This window comes from Bufo gargarizans, chromosome 1 (assembly GCF_014858855.1).
Source record: "Bufo gargarizans isolate SCDJY-AF-19 chromosome 1, ASM1485885v1, whole genome shotgun sequence".
NCBI classification, from domain to species: domain Eukaryota; kingdom Metazoa; phylum Chordata; class Amphibia; order Anura; family Bufonidae; genus Bufo; species Bufo gargarizans.
The window spans coordinates 317,184,287-317,201,824 of NC_058080.1; the positions used below are offsets into that span (position 1 = coordinate 317,184,287).

General features: G+C 44.0%; 1 protein-coding gene across 3 annotated transcripts in view; it reads left to right on the plus strand.

The window, feature by feature from the left end:
- Positions 1–1,952: 1,952 nt before the first annotated feature.
- MPV17L2 (MPV17 mitochondrial inner membrane protein like 2) overlaps positions 1,953–17,538 on the plus strand; it is a 45,219-nt gene continuing 29,633 nt past the window's right edge. Inside the window, exons 1-3 of one of the 3 annotated variants that reach the window (XM_044305677.1) lie at positions 1,953–2,033; positions 13,257–13,513; positions 14,264–14,425. In XM_044305677.1, coding sequence (XP_044161612.1) covers positions 13,327–13,513; positions 14,264–14,425 — 349 coding nt within the window. In that variant the 5' untranslated portion in view covers positions 1,953–2,033; positions 13,257–13,326. Of the gene's footprint in view, positions 2,034–2,067; positions 2,301–8,161; positions 8,270–13,256; positions 13,514–14,263; positions 14,426–17,538 lie in introns of those variants that run through there. The other 2 variants (XM_044305686.1, XM_044305695.1) reach the window with 2 other exon arrangements.

A 17,538-nucleotide genomic window follows, 5' to 3' on the forward strand; every position in this document is an offset into this window, starting at 1 on the left:
ATTTGTGTTCAGGGCTCCACTTGTGAGTTCCGTTTAAAGGCTCTCTTCCGTAAGCGGCCCCGAGCGCGTTTGGCCTCCGCTCAGCAGGCGGACACCTGAACGCAGCTTGCAGCGTTCGGGTGTCCATCTGGCTGTGCGGAGGCAAACTGATCCGTCCAGACTTACAATGGAAGTGGATCCGTTTGAATTTGACACAATATGGTTCAATTTTCAAACGGATCCGTCCCCCATTTTCTTTCAACGTAAAGTCTGGACGGATCCGTCTGCAGCTACTTTCACACAGAATTGTTTTTACAATATAATGCAGACGGATCCGTTCTGAACGGATCCATCATTCTGCATTATATGAGCAGATCCGTCTCAGACGGATCCGCTCTGAACGCAAATGTGAAAGTAGCCTTAAATGAGTTTTGCCATCACATACAATGGGGGCATATTGCTAGGATAAGAAGCTGCCATCCTGGGGCAACTGCCACCAATGATTTAATCGTGTGAAGGAAGGGGGGGGGGGCCGCAATTAATATAAATAAGAGGGGGAGTAGAAGGGTGGGGCTGTGGCAACTGTGCCACCAATGAATATAGTTAATATGCCTGGCCTCTATTACTGCGCGCCGCGATCCGCCGCAATTAACCCCTCAGAACCTGGTCCCTAAGGATCAGGGCGCGCAGTAAAGGTATGGGATATGGCCGGCACATGCAGGCTACGTTTGTATTCAGGCATAGTAACTATATTCATTAGCGCAGTGGCCACTGTCCCTCCCCTCCTCCGTTCTCATTGGTGATCAGCGGCAGCCGCACAGAGTGGGGAGGGACTCCCTCCTTCTCCACTGTGCCGACTCAGTAGAACATGGTGCGTGCCATGTTCTACCGCGATATAAACTAAATATCTATAGTTGGCCAAATTTATATAGTTTATATTGCATATCGCCTATATCGCCCACCCCTAACTGAATTTATCCTGACACAATCCGTAATATTGTTTGTCTGAAAGAGGCCTTAGAAGTAGGGTTAGAGCGTACTTATGTTTTCAAGTTCTGTGTACAAGGTTTGGGTTCCGTTATGGAGCCATCATAACTTATGGTCCTTGGTAGTGAAATCCATAACAGAATTCTTAGATAAGGACTCATGCACACGAACGTATTTTCTTTCTGTGTCCATTCTGTTTGTTTTGCGGACCGTATGCGGAACCATTTACTTCAATGGCTCCGCAAAAACGGAAATGACTAAGTTTGCATTCCGTTTCCGTATGTCCACGTGGCTGTTTCTGCAAAAAAATAGGGTATTTCCTATTATTGTCTGCAAATCACGGTCCGTGGCTCCATTGAAGTCAATAGGTCCGCAAAAAATATGGAATGCATACGGAACGCATCCGTATTTTGCGGATCCATGCCCACTTTGCCCATGTGTTTACTGTTTGCAAACATTACAGTAATGATAACCTGTTTCCGTTTGCGATCCACAAAAAAACGGATTGCATACGGAAACTATACGGATATGTTTTGTGCCATAACGGAACATATGCGGCCACAAAACAGGAAAACCTCAGATACCGAACGGATCCGTTAAAAACGGACCGCAAAACTACAACGGTCGTGTGCATGAGCCCTAACCCAAACCTTGTACACCGAACATGAATCACAAGTTTGCTCATCCCTACTGGAGAGCACTGCAGTCCACATGAATTCTGTGCCTAATACAGTGCACTGTGTAAGAGGCAGAAGTACCCACTGCCATCTAATGGCGAAGGCACCCAGCACTGCAGGAAGACTGCACACAGACCATCCCCCAGAGGTTTCAGCACCGCACACGCGAGGAGGGGAGACAGCGATTATTAGAAACCGTAAAAACGGAATAAACTCAGAATAATAATTCCTCCTATCACTCGCGTACCCTTAGTAAAGATGGTCGGAGCAAGTGACTTCCGGTGCGTTGACGTTCACTTCCGGGCTGCTGACTGGCCGGGGGTCACGTGTTTAGCACGAACATAGAGCTGCAGTGTAGAGCGACGTCTCGCCGCGTCCTTCTCGCAGCAGGTAAGCTAAGCTGTCTGTGCGATCTCTACTGCCCCTGTACCGGAAGCTGAGGTGCGGAGCTGATCTCTCCCGGTCCTGACTGATTCGCGGGGCTTGTGTCAGGAGGTTCTGGTTTTATATAAGGCTGAGTCGCCCTATAAGTGAAACTCTGGGACCTTCTAGCAGTTAGGCTGGGGCTACACATGCTGGGTGACACAAACCATGTGTGACTTGTCTGCAGTTGGCTGGCCTTTATCTTACTGCTGTGAAGACATAACCAAGTCGCAGGTAACTTACACAATTAGAATATTGGGCAAAAGTTAATTTATTTCAGTAATGCAACTTAAAATTGGAGTTTTGTGAACAGGTTAAATAGTCTAGGCTCAAAGTGTCACACTCTAGTCGGCTAATTACTCCATACCCCCTGAGCAAAGGGGACCTGAGATCGAGACTTTGGGGTTTCATAAACTATAAGCCAAAATCATCCAAATTATAACAAATAAAGGCTTGAAATATCTCGCTTTTCATGTAACGAGTCTATCTTATATGTTAGTTTCACCTTTTTAACCCTTTAAGGACCTTACCATTTTTCACCTTAAGGACCAGACAGATTTTTGCAAATCTGACCAGTGTCACTTTATGTGGTGATAACTTTAAAACGCTTTGACTTATGCAGGCCTTTCTGAGACTGTTTTCTCGTCACATATTGTACTTCATGACACTGGTAAATTTGAGTCAAAATATTTCATTTTTATTTATAAAAAAAATACCAAATTTGGAAAAATTCACAACTTTACAAATTTCTATTACTTTGCTTTTAAAACAGATAGTGATACCTCCTAAAATTATTACTTTAAATCTCTCACATGTCTACTTCATGTTTGGATCATTTTGGAAATGGCATTTTATTTTTTGGGAACGTTAGGCTTACAAATTTAGAAGGAAATCTTGAAATTTTCCGAAAATTTCTAAAACGCACTTTTTCAGGACAAGTTCAGGTGTGAAGTCACTTTGTGAGGCTTGCATAATAGAAACCACCCAAAAAGGACCCCATTTTAGAAACTACACCCCTTACAGTATTCAAAACCGATTTTACAAACTTTGTTAACCCTTTAGGTGTTCCACAAGAATTTATGGGAAATGGAGATGAAATTTCAGAATTTCACTTTTTTGGCAGATTTTCCATTTTAATTTTTTTTTTCCCCCACAAACAAAGCAAGGGTTAACAGCCAAACAAAACTGAATATTTATGGCACTGATTCTGTAGTTTACCGAAACACCCCATATGCGGTCAAAAACTGCTGTACGGGCACACGGCAGGGCGCAGAAGGAATGGAACGCCATATGGTTTTTAGAAGGCAGATTTTGATGGACAGTTTTTTTGACACCTGATGCACCCTATTTTAGAAACTACACCCCTCAAGGTATTCAAAACTGATTTTACAAACTTTCTTAACCCTTTGTGTTCCACAAGAATTAATTGAAAATAATGATGAAATTCCAGAATTTAACTTTTCTGGGCAGATTTTACATTTTAATAATTTTTCCACTAACAAAGAAAGGATTAACAGCCAAACTAAACTCAATATTTATTGCCCTGATTCTATAGTTTACAAAAACGCCCCATATATGGTAAAAAACTGCTGTATGGCCACAAGGCAGGGCGCAGAATGAAAGGAACGCCATGCGGTTTTTGGAGGGCAGATTTCACTATGATTTCAACTTGCCATGTCACATTTGAAGACCCCCTGATGCACCCCTAGAGCAGAAACTCCCCAAGAAGTGACCCCATTTTGGAAACTACGGAATAAGGTGGCAGTTTTGTTGGTACTATTTTAGGGTACAGATGATTTTTGGTTGCTCTATATTACACTTTGTGAGGCAAGGTAAAAAAAAAATGGCTGTTTTGCCACAGTTTTTATTTTTTGTTATTTACAACGTTCATCTGACAGGTTAGAGCATGAGCTATTTTTATAGAGCAGGTTGTTACGGAATTGACAATACTAAATATGACTAATTTTAGTTTGACATAATAAAGCATTTTTGAAAAAAATGATTTTTTTAGTGTCTTCATATTCTGAAATCCAATTTTTTTTCTATTTTTTGGCGATTCTCTTAGGGTATAATTTTTGCAGGATGAGATGACTATTTGGTACGATTCTGGGGTGAATATGCCTTTTTGATCGTTTGCTAATACTTTTTGTGATGTAAGGTGATAAAATGGCTTTTTTTACACTATTTTTATTTTTTTTTTACAGTGTTCACCTGAGGGTTTAAATCATGTGATATTTTTATAGAGAAGGTTGACACAGCCTGAGGCTGGATCTCCTCGGCATCCGTAGAAGGCAGGTCCCGATGCCGTGCAGGGCATTGGGCAGCCTCTGCATGGCATCTGGCTGCCTTGTCACGCATCGGGTCCCCGCCACAGCAGCGCGGGGACTCGATGCGCTGCTTCACCTGGCGCAAACCACTTCTATGTCGCGGACCGCGGCATAGAAGAGGTTAATCCGCCATCGCTGTAAACAGCGATGCCGGCGAATACAGCAGGGGCCTGGCTACCAGGGACTGCCGGACCCCTGCAGTGATCGGGCTTGCACCGATCATCCCGCCATGCATTCTGGCAATGCATCCCCCGCCGTACATGTATGGCGTTTTGCGTTAAAGGGATTCTGTCACCTGGATTTTAATAACAGAGCTTTTGACATCACCACATCAGTCTCCTCGATTTGTTTTAAAATATACCAGTATTACTGCCATCTGTCTTGTCATTTTGTTAAAAAATTGCTTTTATTAATATGCTAATTGCCTCAGTAATGTGCCCGTGGGGCTGTCCCTCTGTCTGTTGGTGCCCAGCCGTGCCCATTCTCTAGAAGCCCAGCACCACCCCACTGCTAATTATTCACTCCTCTAATCGCCGTAATCTCACGCATGCGCCCTAGATCCACTGGCATGTGTGCTTCGTTCGCTGAGGCTGCAGCTAGCACCATCGGCGATGAGTGAATAATCAGCAGTGGGATGATGCTGGGCTCCTAGAGAATGGGCGCGGCTGGGCACCAACGGCCAGAGGGACTGCCCCGTGGACACATTACTGGGATAATTAGCATATTAAAGGGACACTGACAGGCCCAAAAAGCATATTTAGGGGTATATATGACAGTATAGGTCTTATAAAGGGTATTAGAATCATCTAAGTATCCCCCCTGTCCGCCTCATAAATACAGTAATCTGAAGTTTTAAAACCTGCTTTCCTGGTGTTCAATCTGCCCAAGGGGCGGTGCTTCATATCAACTTGCGCCCAGCCAGCCTCGCCACAACTGCCGTTTGAAGCACCGCCCAGCTCATCAATATTCACTGAGCTGGGCTGCTACTCTGAAGCGCTGTACTAGTGTCCCCGGCCCAGTTGTGGCGAGGCTGGCTGGGCGCAAGTTGGTATGAAGCACCGCCCCTTGGGCAGATTGAACACCAGGAAAGCAGGTTATAAAACTCCTTTTTACTGTATTTATGAGGCGGACAGGGGGGATACTTAGATGATTCTAATACCCTTTATAAGACCTATACTGTCATATATACCCCTAAATATGCTTTTTGGGCCTGTCAGTGTCCCTTTAAGAAAACTTTTTTTTCTCCCAAAATGACACGACAGATGGCAGTAAGGCCCCTTTCACACGGGCGAGTATTCCGCGCGGATGCGATGCGTGAGTTGAGCGCATTGCACCCGCACTGAATCCTGACCCATTAATTTCTATGGGGCTGTTCACATGAGCGGTGATTTTTCACGCATCACTTGTGCGTTGCCTGAAAATCGGAGCATGCTCTTTTTTGTGCGTTTTTCACGTAACGCAGGCCCCATAGAAATGAATGGGGTTGCATGAAAATCGCAAGCAAGTGCGGATGCGGTGCGATTTTCACACAGGGTTGCTAGGAGACGATCGGAATGGAGACCCGATCATTATTATTTTCCCTTATAACATGGTTATAAGGGAAAATAATAGCATTCTGAATACAGAATGCATAGTACAATAGCGCTGGAGGGGTTAAACAAAAAAAAAAATTATTTAACTCGCCTTATCCACTTGTTCGCGCAGCCGGCATCTCTTCTGTCTTTATCTGTGAGCAATAGGACCTTTGATGACGTCACTACGCTCATCAAATGATCCATCACCATGGTGATGGCTCATGTAATGACCGGAGTGACGTCACCACAGGTCCTGTTCCTGCATAAAGCAAAGACAGAAGAGATGCCGGCTGCGCAATCAAGTGGATTAAGGCAAGTTAAAGGGAAGCTGTCACCGGGATTTTGTGTATAGAGCTGAGGACATAGGTTGCTAGATGGCCGCTAGCACATCCGCAATACCCAGTCCCCATAGCTCTGTGTGCTTCTATTGCTTTAAAAAACCGATTTGATACATATGCAAATTAACCTGAGATGAGTCCTGTACGTGAGATTAGTCAGGGACAGGACTCATCTCAGGTTAATTTGCATATGTATCAAATAGTTTTTTTTCCCACAATAAAAGCACACAGAGCTATGGGGACTGGATATTGCGGATGTGCTAGCGGCCATCTAGCAACCCATGTCCTCAGCTCTATACACAAAATCCTGGTGACAGGTTCCCTTTAAATTATTATTTTTTTTTAACCCCTCCAGCGCTACTGTCCTATGCATTCTGTATTCAGAATGCTGCTATTTTCCTTTTTATAACCATGTTATAAGGGAAAATAATACAATCTACAGAACACCGATCCCAAGCCCGAACTTCTGTGAAGAAGTTAGGGTTTGGGTACCAAACATGCCGATTTTTCTCACGCGAGTCCAAAACGCATTACAATGTTTTGCACTCGCGTGGAAAAATTGCGCATGTTCCCGCAACGTCCGTGTGAAAGAGGCCTAATACTGGTATATTTTAAAACAAATCGAGGAGACTGATGTGGTGACGTCAAAAGCTCTTACTAAAATACAGCTGACGATATTCAGTTTCACCTGTATATTGAAGTGACTGTCCTTTGTGGCTTGTGAAACAAAAATCAATGTCTGTTTTTGGTGACTGTCACATTGGAGTCACACTATCATATGACACAATAGACATACATTACATAGATTATCGCCTTAGGCCTGGTTCACACTTGAGCGTATTTGATACGCGAGTTTTTGTTGTACGCGCGTTCTTATGATTGACCACAGAGGCGTCCAATGAAGTCTATGGGCGTGAACTCGCGACAATACGCCCCGAAGAAGCTCCTATACTTCTTTGGGCGTAGGGCGTTTTACAGCGCGTTCGTACGCCCTGTAAAAACGTGCAGGTGAGAACCAGGCCTTACAGTGTGTTGTCAGCCCTCCTGCTCACCGCCTTGTGTAATACACATGAGAATAGGACGTGTTCTGTAATTTGCAGCCACATGGATCTACACGTGTGCATGGCCCCATAGCAATGACTTGCTATCCGCAAAAATGCAGAAAAATTATGGCTGTGTGTGTGTGATGCCTGAGTCGTCTTTATCAAGGTCTGTTTGCTGTCAGTGAATAGAGTTGGGCTGCAATACCAAATAAAGCCACTATGCAATGTCAGGCGCTGTGCCTGGTACATTATGAAGAGGACACAACTCTCCTCTGAACAGCTGATCAGTGGGGTGTTGGGAGTCAGGCCCCCGCAATCGGGTATTGAGGACAAAGCATAGAGACCCTGGAAAGGACCTAAAGGACATAAAGCTGGTTGCCTCCTTTTAAAGGGGTTCTCCGTGCTTTCCTATATTGATGACCTATCCTTAGGATAGGTCATCAATATCAGATTGGCAGGGGTCTGACACCCCCGAGATCAGCGCAGTGTGCACGTGCCGTCTCCTGTCTGCCATAGACATGGCAGCAGCAGAACAGTAAGAGACATGGGAGATGGCGCATTCACACTGTGTGCACTGTCTACTCATTCAGCTTATCGGTGGAGGTGCTGGGTGTCAGACCCCGTCGATCTGATACTGATGACCTATTCAGAGGTTTGTGGTGTTTCAGTCTGGCGAGTTTGCTGGCTAATCAAGCACAGTGGTTATTTAAACAGGTAGTGGCACCTGCCCACGCTGTCAGAAGGTACCAAGTCCTGCTGGAAAATGAAATTGGCATTTCTATAATGTTTGTCAGCAGAGGGAAGCATGAAGTGGTCCCAATCTTCTGGTAGATAACTACTGACTTTGGACTTGATATAACAGTGGACCAACACCAGCAGATGGCATGGCTCCCCAAACCATCACTAACTGGAAACTTCACGGTAGGACTCAAGCAAACTCAAGGATTGTGTGTCTCTCCACTCTCCCTCCAGACTCTGGGACAGGCATCCTCAAACTGCGTCCCTCCAGCTATTGCAAAACTACAACTCCCAGCATGCCTGAACAGCCTACAGGTATCTGGCTACAGCAGGGCATTGTGGGAGTTGTAGTTTTACAACAGCCGAGGGGCCGCAGTTTGAGAATGCATTTAATTTGGAAGTCAAGGTCCCAGAGCAGGCATTCTCAAACTGCGGCCCTCCAGCTGTTGTAAAACTACAACTCCCACAACAGCTGATATCTGTAGGCTGTTCGGGCATGCTGGGAGTTGCAGTTTTGCAACAACTGGAGGGCCGCAGTTTTAGAATGCCTGCTCTGGGACCTTTATTTCCAAATGAAATGCAATATTTATTTTCATCTGAAAACAGGACTTTGGACCTCTGAGCAACAGTCCAGCCCTTTTTTCCCTTAGTTTAAGGGACTTGTGACCTTGATTCTGGATCATGAGTGGCTTGACAGAAGGAACACCACAGTTGAAGCCCATGTCTTGGATATATCTGTGTGCGGTGGCTGTTGAAGCACTGACTCCAGCCATAGTCCACTCCTTGTGAATCTCTCCCAACCTTTTTTTTTTTTTTTTTTTTTTTTTTTCTTCCAATGACCTTTTGTGGCTTATGATTGCTAACTTGACAGTTGTCCAGAAGACAGTCTTCTCCATGTTTGTGCAGCCTACTGAACCAGGCGGAGGGACCATTTAAAGGGTTTCTACCACTTCGGTTTCACATATTTAGCTGTCAGACACTAGCGATCCGCTAGTGTCTGCTCTGCCCAACCATCCTAATATAATTGCTTTTGGGGCAGCCGTTTTGCTAAAAAAAGAACTTTTATTAATATGCTAATGAGCCTCTAGGTGCTATGGGGGCGTCATTAGCACCTAGAGGCTCCGTCTACCTTCAGAAACTGCCGCCGCCCAGCGCGTCCCTCCAGCCCGCCCATCTCCTCCTGAATGCGATCCTCCTTGTGAGCGCCTGTATTCGGCGCATGCGCAGTGAATGTCTGACAGCTTCCCTGCTCAGACATCTCCACTGCGCCTGTTCCTCGGAGCACTATGGTGTCATCGCGCAGGCGCAGTGGAGATGTCTGAGCAAGGAAGCGGTCAGACATTCACTGCGCATGCGCAGAATACATACGCTCACAAGGAGGATCGCATTCAGGAGGAGATGGGCGGGCTGGAGGGACGCGCTGGGCGGCGGCAGTTTCTGAAGGTAGACGGAGCCTCTAGGTGCTAATGACGCCCCCATAGCACCTAGAGGCTCATTAGCATATTAATAAAAGTTCTTTTTTTTAGCAAAACGGCTGCCCCAAAAGCAATTATATTAGGATGGTTGGGCAGAGCAGACACTAGCGGATCGCTAGTGTCTGACAGCTAAATATGTGCAACGAAGTGATAGAAACCCTTTAAAGTCTTAGGAAACCTGTGTAGGTGTTTTATGTTGATTAGCTGATTAGAGTATGACACCATGAGTCTACAATATTGAACTTTAAAATTTTCTGAGATTCTGACTTTTTGCTTTTCATTAGCTATACATCATAATAATTTCAAGAAATAAACACTTGAAATAGATCACTCTGTGTAATGAATCAATAGGTTATGAGTTTCACTTTTTGAAATGAATGACTGAAATTAACTTTTCCATGATATTCTAATTTATTGAGATGCACTAATATGTGTATGTATGTGTGTGTGTGTATGTATATATATATATATATATATATATATATGTATATATGTGTGTGTGTGTGTGTATATATATATATATATATATATATATATATATATATATATATATATATATATATATATATATATATATATTCGTATTTTTTGCTTTATAAGACGCACCCCAGATTTTAGAGGAGGAAAATCTGAAAATATATTTTTCATCAGACCCCCATAAATATCAGGACATCGTATCAGACCCCAATCATACCTCAGATCAGCCCTTTATTTCTGACCCCCATCAGACCTCAAATTAGCCCTTTTATTTTTAACCCCCATCAGAATAAAATAAACTCCTCTTACCTCTCCTGCTCCGCGGCTCCTCTTCATCTCCAGCAGAAGTCGCGCTCCCCTGTCTTCCCAGCCCACGCTGCACTGTGACTTGACAGCGTGCAGTATCAAGTCATGGTGCACGCACTACGTCCTGACGCTGTACGGGGTCAGGACAGTGCAGCGCTGGCCCCATCATAAAAGACCATGGGGTGTGAGTACCGGAAGCACTTGCAGCGCTTCTTCTCTGCTCCCGGCACCTAATGCATACTAGTGAGCGCTTCCATAATGGAAGCGCTCACTAGTATTTGCTTTATAAGACGCACAGCCATCCTTCTTTTACTTCCTAGTAAAGGGAACTGGGGACCAGTTGTCAGGGAGCCGGACATGGTTTAAAAGTTAATGTGTAACTGTCATTTATTTACTTTTTCTTAAATGTGTAGGGCAAGTGATTCTGATTATTTCTGTAATATACACAATTTTGCGTTTCATGATAAAACTGCTTCTGAAGTTGTCTTTTCGCAGTAAATTTTGAACGGTAAAGATGCTCCTTGCCCACAGCTGCTGACCTCACTGCCTTAGGGTTTACTATGTAATGAAAATTTACTAAATCAACAAATAAAAGTATATTGTAAAAAAATAACCGGAATCACATGCCCCACACATTAAAGAGGACCTTTCATCGGTCCAAACATTGTAAACTAAGTGTCATGATCTGTACAGCGGCGCTAAGGGATCTCACTGCACTTACTATTATCCCTGGGCACCGCTCCGTTCTCCTGCTATGCTCTCCGGTATGTTCGGTCACTTGGTTATAGTAGGCGGACACTTACGATTGGCCAGCGCTACAGCCTGGGAGAAGGAGACGCCCAGGAGAACAAGGGCAGTCTCCTCCTACTATAACCAAGTGACCGAACATACCGGAGGGCATAGCAGGAGAACGGAGCGGCACCCTGGGATAATAGTAAGTGCAGTGAGATCCCTGGGTGCCACTGTACAGATCATGACACTTAGTTCACAATGTTTGGACCGATGAAAGGCCCTCTTTAAAGAAAGAACATGACTCGCCTATTTAGAGGGTTTCGGGTTCAACCCCGAGCTCTGGTCTCTGCTGGACCAGAAGTATGACATACCCTCTATATGGCCAATCGGTGATCTCAACTTGACCTGTCTAGGAATGGCAATTTGGCCAGAAGCGGCAGAGATGGGAGCTTGACACTTGACCCAGAGCACTTTGAACAAATTAATCAGTTTTGTTTTAACTCCCACAATGCTTGCCCCAGGTACCATTGGTTCTCAGTCTCTGAGAAGTCCTTTAAATGATAATACTGGACATGCACACTGTGAGGAATATGGATTATTATTTACTGGCAGCCCTGATTGTCAGTTGATTCACCTTTTGGCTTGTACACAGTCAGTCAGTGTACATGCAAAATATGTTCCCACCCCCCCCAGCCATCTGATTGTCAGCTAGCAAGGGAGAAAGCTCCAGGGGTCCAGGCTTCAAGGAGGCCCCAGGTGGATAATGTCACACCTTAACCAGACAGTTTAGAGGCAACTAAATCTGCAGGAAACCCCCCAGCAGGGGGTCTCAGCTAGGGTTGGGTGATATACCGGTGTTCACGATATACAGTATAACGTCTCCTGCTGGCTGCCCCCATACAGTATAACGTCTCGTTGTTTTTTTTTTTTCTTCCTTTAAACGTGTATTTATCGCGATACATTTTTTAAATATAGTTATCGTCTGAATATTTTTTTGATATCGTCCAACCCTAGTCTCAGCTCTTGCCCATGATCAATGATACCTCTCGGGCATGTTGGCACCTACATTTCATAAGAAATTATGAATCGCCCGGCCATCACAGGCATAAACCGGATACATATTTGTGTCCTGTTGGCCACGAGGAACGTGCCCATGTTCTTGGTTTGATAGTGGGATGCCAGGGAAGGGATTAATACTTACCTACCCACAGAAACCAACTAACGGTACCATGTTTAGACTCTAGTTGTAGCCGGAACCCAGGCGGATCCGTTGGTCCCAGAACCATCTCCCTGTGACCTTCTGGTCTGGAGCTATGAACCCTAAAGTGTTTTTTGTGGGTAATTTGCAGCCAGTCCAGCAGGGGGGGAGTGGACCCCTCCCAAAGGCCGGGAGGGGAGGGGCCGGCTACAGGTTAAAAGGCTTATGCCAGCAAGTGGGCGTGTCTTTCTCTGAAGAAGGGTCACATCGTGTAATGTGTTTAGGGGGACCCAGGACTAGCTGAGATCACTGCCCTTCATGTGACTACAGCAAAGAACACCTCGCAACCCAAAGGAACTTTCATCTTACCCGGTAACTGACTTTTACTCTGCTTAACCCAGTTGTACCCATATAACCTGTATCTGTAACCTCAGACCACTGTATATATTCTCTGTGTATATTGTTAGATCTAGTGTGCTCGTACGGCGATTAAATATATAATTTAATCTTGTATCTCGATCATGAATTCCCACGTCCGTGTTTTCGCCTAGTTATAAGCTACCGCGGGTTGGTTTCTCACCCTATATAATCCTGTTAGCAGACCAGGCTTATACCAAACGAGAAGCTGGTGGCAGATACCCGGGCTGAGACAGCGCTGTTCTTGCTGCGGCAGTGAAAAGGCTCTCTCAGCTTGTTGCCACCTCCCACGTGGACAGGAGGTGTGTGTGTAAACTGTACCAAGCTGACCTTACCGGCTCCGCTGGAGGGCGTAACGTCACGCTTTGGTAACCCGTGAACATACCGCATTGCGTGAGCTGTGACGTCAAGCGGGCACGAGGTGTGGTATTCGTCACACACACTGTACTGTAACCTAAGCAGAACAAGGTGCGTGTCTGCTGTGGAGGTAACTGTCTGTCATTCTTAAGGGTAATGTCATTATAAATGATGATACTAATTAATATTGGTTTTATGTTCCTTACAGGAGATCCTCAGTCAAAACTGTCCTAGGTCCATGTGGGATTGTGTCCAGCAGTGGGTAAAATTAGGACAGGATGCTTCCCCAGGGTAGAATTCTGCTTGCTCGAGTTTCAGGCTATTGGAAGCCTCTTTTTAGAGGACGATTTCTGTTAGTCACTAACACGGTTAGCTGTGGAGCATTGCTGGCCGTTGGTGATACTATCCAGCAGACTCGAGAGCTGAGAAGAAAGCCGGAGAAACAGCGAGACTGGATGCGGACAGGTAAATTTTCTGTCTTAATAATGAAGACAAATCGGATACATTTACTCTTCCTAAAGAACATAGTAAGGTGTTTAACTCCTGCATTGTTGTATTCGCTATGTAGGTGCTGACTTCTCAGGTAGGTTACCAGCAGTATAAGGTTGACATACTACTGTAAAGTATGGAAGACTGAGAGAATGTGGGGAAAAGCCCTGGGGTTTCCACTGTATGCTATATCGCACATTATCACACAGGTCCCTAATAAGCTGATCGTGAGGGCGTAAGCAGTGACAACCCCGGAATGAGCATACAGTATATGTCAGTCACTGATAGTTGTACATGGAGGAGGTTTTATCAGTGGTTGATATTCTCTGTGTAAGTGTGTATACATAGATAGCTGTCAGTCATTGATAGTTGTACACAGGGAGGTGTTAACAGTGATAGCGTTCTCTGTGTAAGTGTGTATACAGAGATAGCTGTCACTGATAGTTGTACACAGGGAGGTGTCATCAGTGATTGGTATTATTCTATATGTAAGAATGTATACACAGAACTGGTCTTATGTCTAGAAAGAGCAGAGTTTTAAATGAATAAATTATAAGTTTTACTGAATCTTTTACCACAAAACTATATGCCCATCTTCTCAGTTCCTCCTGCTCTATAACATGCTGCTTGCAGACTGCACTGCAAATTGTGATGACAGGTCCTCTAAGTCACTGTCATATTTAATTCAAACACAAATTTGATATATATTTTATTTATTTTTTGCAGGTCATATGTTTGCTATAGGTTGCTCAATGGGCCCTATGATGCATTTCTGGTATTCATGGCTGGATAGGGCTTTTCCAGGCCGAGCTATCAAAATGGTTTTGCGAAAGGTTCTAATTGACCAACTGGTGGCCTCCCCCTGTTTTGGATTGTGGTACTTTTTGGGTAAGAGCTATTACATAGAAAATGTCATAGACAAATTCTGTTGTTACAGGGTCCTTCAACATTCACAACACCCTGCAGTACTACATATCTGGCACTCATAGGTATTCTCAAATACGTTGTTGTTGCATCTCGATAAATTACAATATCATCGAAAAGTTAATTTATTTCAGTAATTCAGTTTAAAAACTGAAACTCATATAATCCATAGATTCATTACACACAGAGTGATATATTTCAAGAGTTTATTTTTCTAATGTTGATGATTATGGCTTACATCTAATGAAAACCCAAAGGTCAGTATTTCAGAAAAATGTGAATATTGTATAAGACCAATACCTTTTTTTTTTTTTTTTATATATAATACAGAAATGTTGGCCTACTGAAAAGTATGTCCAGTATATGCACCACAGCAATACTTGGTCGGGGCTCCTTTTGCATGAATTACTGCATCAATGCAGCGAGGCATGGAGGCGATCAGCCTGTGGCACTGCTGAGGTGTTATGGAAGCCCAGGTTGCTTTAATAATGACCTTCAGCTTGTCTGCATTGTTGGGTCTAGTATATCTCATCTTCCTCTTGACATTACCCCATAGATTCTTTGTGGGGTTTCGGTCTGGCGAGTTTTCTGGCCAATCAAGCACAATGATACCATGGTTATTTAAACAGGTGTTGGAACTTTTGCCAGTGTGGGCAGGTGCCAAGTCCTGCTGGAAAGTGAAATCAGCATCTCCATTAAGTTTGTCAGCAGAGGGAAACATGAAGTGGTCCAAAATCTTCTGGTAGATGGCTGTGCTGACTTTGAACTTGATATAACACAGTGGACCAACACCAGCAGAAGACACAGCTCACCAAACAATCACTGACTGTGGAAACTTCCCATTGGACCTCAAGCTATTTGGATTGTGTGTCCCTCCACTTTTCCTCCAGATTCTGGGACCTTGATTTCCAAATGAAAGGAGAATTTACTTTCATCTGAAAAACAGGACCACAGAGCAACATTTCAGTCCTTTTTCACCTTAGCCCAGGTGACACGCTTGTGACTTCTCTGGGTAATGAGTGGTTTGACACAATTGTGACAGTTGTAGCCCATGTCCTGGAAATGTCTGGGTGTGGCTGCTCTTGAAGCACTGACTCCAGCCACAGTCCCCTGCTTGTGAATCTCCCCCAAATTCTTGAAGGGCCTTTTTCTTGACCATCCTTTCAAGGCTGCGGTTATCCCTGTTGCTTGTGCCGCTTTCTCTACCACAGTTTTTACTATCACTCAACTATCCATTAATATGCTTAGATACTGCACTTTAACTGCCAGCTTCTTTAGCAATGACCTTTTGTGGCTTACCCTCCCTGTGGAGGATGTCAATGACTGTCTTCTGGACAACTATCAAGACACCAGTCTTCCCCATGATTGTGTAGCCTACTGAATCAGAATAAGGGACCATTTAAAGGCTTAGGCTAGAACTACACCAGCAGGTGAGGCAAACGCCTGCTTGTCAGTGGAAGAGACAGCTGCTATTATTTGCAGCGATCGCCTCCACTGTATGGGGAGAAGAGGTCACTAATGCCATCACTTGGCCTTTATAAAAAAAAAAAACATAATTTGCTGGCAACAGACCATGATTAGATGGCACGATCTGCCACCGGCAAACAATTTTTTTACCTGCTTAAAAATTGTGATCGCTCGTTCATTGGGTAATTGTCGGCACTATTACACAGGTAGATCATCGCTAATGGGCTTTCTTACTACGAATGCTTGTTAGGCTTCGTTCACATCACCATTCAGCCTTTCCATTCTCCTGCTCCGTTTAGGAGCAGGAGAACGGAAAGGACGGAGAAGGCACATAACTGAGCCAAACGGAGCCCATTTTTTATTTTATTTTTTTAAATAAATTGCCAAAACGGACCCATTAACAAATGTTGAGACACTTTAACCGTGATTATTTACAAATTAAATTATTTACAAAAGGAGGACCACTAATTGTCTCTTAGCCACATGTGTTACTAACTTGTCATCCTAAAACATAACGTTTATTTCCCATCATAAAATCATTCCTCTAATTTTCATGTGATATTTTTATTCTATTTTTTTATTTTAAACGATCAGCTGTGCCACCCTAGAGACTGCTATTTGCCCTATGGAATAGACTAGCGCTATTTGTTAGCCTATAATGGGGTTCGTTATGTTTCCGCTCAGAAGATGATTTTGAAGCAGACAAAAGTCCTTCTTCTGAGCAGAAACATAACTTACACCATTAGTCTATTGGGTCCTTAGGCTCCAATTGGCTCAGTTATGTGCCTTCTACTAAACTGAGAGAGAATGAAAGGCTGAACGGTGATGTGAACGAAGCCTTAGTGATGATGTGCCCGACTCTCGATAGCAGGGCTGCCATCAGAAATTTTGGGGCCCCTTATACATTTCAAGGCCCCCCCACCCCCCCCTCCATGGCCCGATCCTACTCAATCGCTTTAGAATCCATCCTGACTCTGCCTCCCAGCCCCCCTCCACCCTCAAGGACCCAACCCCAATTTCATTATCACTTTTTACTGTCTTTGTAGTTGTAAAAAAAAATAATAATCAGTGATTTCAGTAAGGTGACGAGTGACGTCATAGCGCAGCAGATGTACCTCCTGGTGGCCACTGCTATTTTAAAGTGGCAGTTGCCTCCGGATCCAGAGGTATGATATCAGTGTGTGTGAGTTTGACTGATCGACTGACTGCACTGAGTACAGTCAGTCAGTCAGGTCAGTAGTCAGTGACTGACTCTAGGAACAATATATAGGGGGGCACATAAGATACCACGGTCAAAAATGGGGAGGGCACTAATAATTTTCACCACTTAATCGTACTACTGAAAAAAACGCAATAGGTATATATAAAATAACAAAATACGAGAGTATGCAAGGATGCCAAATTATAGCACCACTACATTTACATTTATTATCAGAAAGCATCATACATAACTAAAAAAACAAACATTTTTTACTGTCCCTTTTAAGAAAAGCCAAAATATAATAAAAGACAAAAACAGACATTAAACTGCATTTATAATAAAGCAATTTACTTACTGTACAAAAGAAGCTATTATGTTGTCTGCTGTGCCGTCCTCTGCTTGCCTTTGC